The sequence below is a fragment of the Cyprinodon variegatus genome, unplaced genomic scaffold (assembly GCF_000732505.1).
Source record: "Cyprinodon variegatus isolate N-32 unplaced genomic scaffold, C_variegatus-1.0 Scaffold1014, whole genome shotgun sequence".
NCBI lineage: Eukaryota > Metazoa > Chordata > Actinopteri > Cyprinodontiformes > Cyprinodontidae > Cyprinodon > Cyprinodon variegatus.
Window position 1 is genome coordinate 140,597 of NW_015151467.1, and position 6,814 is coordinate 147,410.

Genomic DNA, 6,814 nt, shown 5'->3' on the forward strand with positions numbered 1-6,814 from the left:
CAATTAAATTAGAACATTTTGACTTCCAAAGCTATGCTGCTATAGGCTTAGGTTGCTGGAGGACATAGGGACCACTTTTCCTCACTCTGTTACATTCTAATTCTACTCCTAATTCTAAGTTCTGCTGCATTTTTTGGTTCAATTTCTAACATCTTCTTTCATGGTAGCTTCATTTAGCCATTATAAATATAACAGTTGCAACTGCTATAGTTTTTAGTCCTCTTTGTCTCCCACACACAGCTATAGGCTCAACTTTTACTGTGAATAACTGGATGTGCTCTATTTCATTCTTTAGATATAAATACACACTTAGAGCTGATCTGCTTAAATGTTTCTTTTCTACATAGAGCTATGGAGCTAGTTTACCATTACCTTTTCTCACATAGAAAGCATTTATGAATCTCTGCTTCTATGTTCCTTTGGTGTGTCTTTATCTATCTCTATAAACCCACAACTTAGTCTTGGTAGAAAGCTGCTCACATTGATTCTGGTCCTGTTAGAGCTTTCCCCCCTGTGAGAATGTAATTCTTTCCTCCTCATTGTTGCTCTTTGCAGGTTCTGTATGAGGGATTGCTGCAAATTTAAGCAAAAAATACAAGCAAAAGTCTACTTTTGTGATATGCTCATTAAGGATGACTCCAATGGCTGGATTTCCTTAGATAAAAAGCCTTTAAAATATCTGACTGACTGTATAATCTGATTAAAGTTAGAACTTAATTGAAATGAATGATTTAGCACATTCATTTGCCGTTGTGATATAAACATGTTATACAGCATTTTGTCTCCAAATGTAAGTACTTAAGTAAATTATAAGATTTTGTCAGAAGCTAAAATACTTTTTAAGTATAGAATATATGAGAGTGTAGAACAAGAGGTTTTGAAACATAATGCTGAAAGAAGTAAGGCTCATCTGCCCTCTACTGGTCAAATAGAAGCATATGAGACCATAAAACATAACATTTTGGGGGGAAAAGTGATATTTAAACAAAATATTAATAATTCTTATGATTGAAGAGCAGATAAATCTAAACCAGGTGACAGGTGTTTAAAAAACAATCTCAAGAGACTACATTAAAAAAAAAATCAAATTTTTATGCAAAAGATTAATTATAACTTCCTCTTAGTCTTTGACTGATCTTTCTCAAGTTCAAAATTACATTTTATATTACAATTAGAAAATCTTATATTACGTGAAAATGGGTATAAGGGGAAGTCTAGTCAGGCAGATAAAGAAAGACAGTTGTGATGGTGAGGGGAAGAGAACTGAAATAGGATCTGTTTTTTTCTGTGGTTTGTACCCGTAATATTGAGTGACAGTGTGCTCAGAAGGTTAGATCAGCCAACTTGCTGAAGCACAGCTTCTCTGATCAGCATGTCGGACGAAAATAGTACTTTCTATTACTTTAATGATACTGAATATGACCAGTTTGACGATATGTGCCTCTACTCAGGCATGCAGGGCTCCTACATTTTCCTACCGGTTATTTATTACCTGATATTCTTCACTGGATTCTGGGGCAACATCTTCGTGATCACAGTGGTGGGAAGCAAAGGCAAAAAAGGGGGTCGCCTGGTGGACACTTTTGTGCTGAACCTGGCCCTGGCTGACCTGATCTTTGTCCTCACACTGCCTCTGTGGGCCATCTCCTCCAGCCAGAACAACTGCTGGGACTTTGGTGATGCCAGTTCACTTCTTTGCAAGCTGAGCAGCTATATCATCTCTGTCAACCGCTTCTCCAACATCTTCTTTCTCACCTGCATGAGCATTGACCGTTACCTGGCTATAGTGAGGATGATGGATTCCCGGTACCTGAGGAGTAGTCAGTGCATTCGCATCACTTGTGCTGCCCTTTGGATCGTCTCCCTCATCCTTGGCATCCCGTCTTTGGTCTACCGTAACTTGGTGCTGTATGAGGGTGGTCAGGCCTGCATGGAAGATGAAAGTTCAGTGTTCTTGGGCATTAACCTGGCCATGGCGTTCCTCACTTTCATCATCCCAGTGCTCATCATCGTGCTCTGCTACGGGACCATCATCATGCACCTCAACAGGCACCAGGTCACTGCTGGGAACACCCGAGCCGAAGCCCGTCGCAGACACTCCCTGAAGATGGTCCTCTGCATCATCCTGGCGTTCATTGTGTCTTGGCTGCCCTACAACACTTTTAAGTCCATCAAAATCATTTCCCGTCTCAAAGACACCCTTCTGAGCTGTGAAACCAATGCATTTCTCAACAACGGGAATCTCATCTCCGGCTGCCTGGCATTCTTCAACAGCTGCGTCAACCCTGCCATCTATTTCTTCCTGGACCACCACTTCAGGCGCCGGGCACAGTTTCTGTTCCAGAGCTGCATCGGGAAGACAAAAGTGCTGCACAGCTTCAACTCTTCTGCTTCGTACACCAACCCTGGCACTTCTGAGAGCTTTGCGACAAATGGTGGGCGATCGCAGCTTCAAATGTCCCTGAAGGAGGAGAACTGAAAATTCCCTTCTAGAAGTCTGGAGGTGGTAAAGTAATTGTTTTACACTTCTCTTAAATCCAAATAACAGGCAGATTGGATTTCATTCACATTTCAATTTCTGTCTATTTTCTCTGAGTAACAGCCAGGTTTTATTGCAATACAACAGTTAAGAATCCTTTCTTTTATTTTTACTTTTTTCTTAAAGAGTATTTTATAGATTTTACATGTAAAGTTTTAAAATTCTGATGTTTTTCTTATGTAGAAAATGCTGTTTATTTTTGCTTATGCTGGACAGAAGTGCAGACCTGGCTGTGTTGTTATTGTGTTCTAGGATTTGCAGTAAAGCATTAATCCAACTGTAAATACTTCATTTCTTTACATTTTAAGGATTTCATATTTTTATGTTATCTCCTTAAATGTGTAATTTTGTACTTTTTTTGAGCCTTCATAATCCACTGTAAAATTCAAGAACTTTTGTAAACTTTTATGTTGAAAATAAAATAAAGATTTTGCAGCTGTATTCCTGCAGGTTTAATGACATAAAACAATTTTTATTCAATTATAATGACCAAATATGCAGACAAATTAACAAAATTTGTCTATATATTTTGACTTTTATCATTTCAAGTTGTTCATAAAATGATAATATCTTTGACTGCAAATATGTAAGTTACAGTTTAAATATATATTTTAAATGACTAAATTAAGACATTTAAAACATAAATAATTGTAATAATTGCAATAATAATAATCACAATAATTATTGTTTTAATAACAACAGAAATAACCATAAAAATATGTCTTCAACATGCTGTAATAACGGTTGAAAAAGTTTCACATGAGTGTACGCTATAGATGAGTTTTCACACATTCAGAAGTCCTCACAGTCGAAACATAAAACCATCAAAGTGGTTTCGTGTCACCCTTAAGCTGCAATTCAGGTCATATTTGATGTTATGTTAAATTTATCATTATTCAATGACAATGAAAACACCTAAGTGACAAATACTTGATGTTCTAAATGATTTTTTTCCCTCATCAAATTTACAGCTGTGTAATTCAGATGAGTTTTAGATAAGCAACAGAGAAGTCTGGTTGTGAAGTCGACTCAGAGAGATTTCTCAGGGATGTTTCAGCAGCAGACAACAGTCTGCTGCTGAAACATATAAAATTACTCCTAATATCTAAGCTTTATCTTTGCAGATTTGCTTTTCCCATATTTGGCAACTTTCTCTATCCTTCTAATTTTCTTAAAAAACAAACAGGAAAAAGCATCTATGTGCTTTGACCACTTACTGAGGTGAATTCTTCACATTACAGGTTACTGCTGTGAACTTTGCACACAATACGACCCGCACCACAAACTGTCTTCTTTACAGAGTGCATTCAAAGGACAGCTTTACGCAAAAGGGGGTGGTGGTCTATCTAAAAACTGTTTTGAGGACATTATAGATTTCCTCCTTCTGCAGGAAAAAAACTGTTTTGACTGCATCGAAGCAAAAAAACAAACAACAAGATGAGTAAGGGATACAAATCTAAAAGCTGCAAAACTCACATGGAAGCATTGCATTGCAAAGATGATCAAGAAATAGAAATTTCTTAAATTTACTCTTTTTTACCCTGAATTTGAGCAGGTAAATAATGAAGTATTTTCTTTCTCTCAAAATTAGATAATTAGATAAAATGAACTTGAAATAAGACAATGTAATTGATTTTTTTTCTCGTCTTAAATGTAAATTGTCTTGTTCAATTACGAAAGTGTCTCACTTCCCTACTCATACCAAGAAAAAATGCACTTATTTAAAGAAAAAGTGACATATTTAGATTTCAATGTTTTGCAGTGTGCAGATGATCACAACAGGAAACAAGAAGTGTCAGTACTGTTTTTCTGATTCTTGCAATTATTTTGACAGTGCAAGAAATAAATTCTAATCAGGAAGTTGATATTAAATATTTTCTTGCAAAAAAAGGAATTTTGTTGACCACTTAAAAGGCAACATTAGAACATATCCTATTTATGTCATCTTGTTTACACTCATAAATCCATGTCTTTGTAATTGTACACCAATTATTTCCTACTTTTTATTTAATCTACACCTTTATGTTTCGGTCGTGGATCTTTTTTGTGCCTTTGCTTTTCACAGAGCCCCGTGAAGCAGCTGCTTGGGTGTCCTTCAGCTCATAATGTTGCCTTAGCCTAAAGTTCAGAGGACATTATGATCTCATTTGATGATCTCAAATGGTTTCTCTATTTCTGGCTGCTGACACCTGGACCAGTTGCCTACATCCTACCACAGATCAAATCACCAAGGACATGCTGCTGCCATCACCGTGCTTCATAATAGTGGAGGAGTTGACCCAGTGTTGCTGCCAGTTTCCAGCTTCCTTTGATTTCATTCTTCTGTATTTTCTTTGCTATCCTTATAAATGTCAAACTTTAAATAAACCTGTGTGATTCGTTTTCAAATCACCAATCAAGCTGTGAGAGCATCTTGAAAATGATCTGTGAAAATCATATTGACCTGAACTAAGTTTTAAAGGAGATAACAGGGAATATTTAGCGATTTAGGAATTTTATAAATAGCAATAATGTCTGGAAACATGTGGTCAGGTTGCGTTTATTGGCTTTTTTGTGGAGATGATAGTTTAAAAAAAATGGGGAATGTTAAAACTTTCTAGTTCCTCGGTAAAATTCTTGGAGAAGCATTTTCTTTATGTTGGCTCATGGGGCTTCTGCAGAGCGAAACCCCCCTCCAAGCAGAAAAAAATCAAGCATAAACCCATTCTTACTTGTTTAATTATAGAGACATCTGTCAGCTGTGAGGTCTCCTGAAAGGAAGTCTGCAGGTGCATCGCTGTGAGAGCTCAAAGTATGGTTAGACATGTTCACACACATATACATACACTAAAATGTGACTTCTCAGAATTCGGCCGTATTCACTTGACTCTTTAAAAGGAAGTTCATGTACTAGAAAGTTCAAATGTTCAAACATGCCCACTGCTTTTTCAGTGGCGGGTGCAGAATGAATCAGAAAGTCTGAAAGCTGAGAGAACCAGGTTAGATGCCAACCTTTGGTAGCAAGGTCAGGAAAAACCCACTTTGCTGCTGTGAGAAATAGTTTACAACTCAGCAACAAGAGCTGTCCGACATTTCAAGAGGCCAGATTGTTGTTTACTACTCTTCCACTAACAGGAAGAGTCTTCACCGCTCTGTCAGACACCAGCTTTGCATATTGGTTAATGCCTGACACACTGCAGCATCCTTCAAATCACGCTCTTTTCTTTCCTGCTTGTAAATATGAAATACAACAATTTCAATGCACAAACTCCTCCTTTATTCCTGAAAATAAAACAAAACGGGTCATATAAGTAAAATAAGGTAAAATTGTGCCAATTTATTTTGAATTTATAGATGTGCAGCTTGCACGTTTGTTACCATGGTTTCAGTTTTTAGATGAGAGCTGTTGACAACCTTTGTCTTCACGCTCTCTGATTGCTTGGGGCACTGCTGCTCTCAGGTTTAACACCCAGCTTGACTGCATTTGTTTATGGGTTTTTTTTTTCATAAGCAGACTTTAGAGAAGTTTTGTCTGGGGTAAAATAAATCCCTCTGACGATCGGATGACTAGTTTGACAGTGTCACATACAAAACGAAAGGTGAGAGTCTGGCTTTCATGTCTTATCAAAGTTTCCTTATGCTTCAGCTGCCCGTTTCCGTGCATGTTAATGGTGAGACAATCAGATTGTATTTTTCCCACAGTGTTTTAGCTGTACCCAGCACTCCGTCTGCTCTTTACTCATAGCTGGAATATAAACCCCTTACAACAAAGCTTATGATCGTGTGTGTGTGAACTTGAAATCACCTCTCTGTATGACATTCCTCCAACTGCTCTTTCTTTTTTCTCACAATGTCATTTGAAACCAGAAGTGGGTAAAGCAGCCAGAAATTGTGTTCAAGAGAAGCACAGTTTCAACATATATTTGAGTTAATATAAGCAACTAATAGTATCCTCTAGACCAGGGGTAACCAATAAAAAATTAGCAGAGTACGAATAACGAAAATCAACAACGAGTAAAGGTCTGGAGACATTTTTTATTATAATCTGTTACTTTAAACAGAATTTAACACTGAAATAAAATTAGTTTTTTATGCATCTATGTTATACATTGACTTTTTAAATAAAACATATTAAAAATTAAATAGAAAATTTTTCCATTTTAAATTCTAAAGTGTTTTTTTAAGTAGAGAACAATCTTTCAGTTTGGTTTATTGACAATTTCCTGATTCACATATTTTATAAAACACCTGAACTGACCATTTGTTTTTGTTTTTTTTATGGTTTAATGAGAGCAG

The 6,814-nt window shown here is 36.6% G+C and overlaps 1 protein-coding gene across 1 annotated transcript; it reads left to right on the plus strand.

The window, feature by feature from the left end:
* The first annotated feature begins 1,260 nt into the window (after window positions 1–1,260).
* Window positions 1,261–2,923, plus strand: LOC107100809 (probable G-protein coupled receptor 25). Its single transcript, XM_015399453.1, has one exon. It carries the CDS (start codon window positions 1,373–1,375, stop codon window positions 2,477–2,479), a length of 1,107 nt encoding a protein of 368 aa, XP_015254939.1. The 5' UTR covers window positions 1,261–1,372; the 3' UTR covers window positions 2,480–2,923.
* The last annotated feature ends 3,891 nt before the right edge of the window (window positions 2,924–6,814 follow it).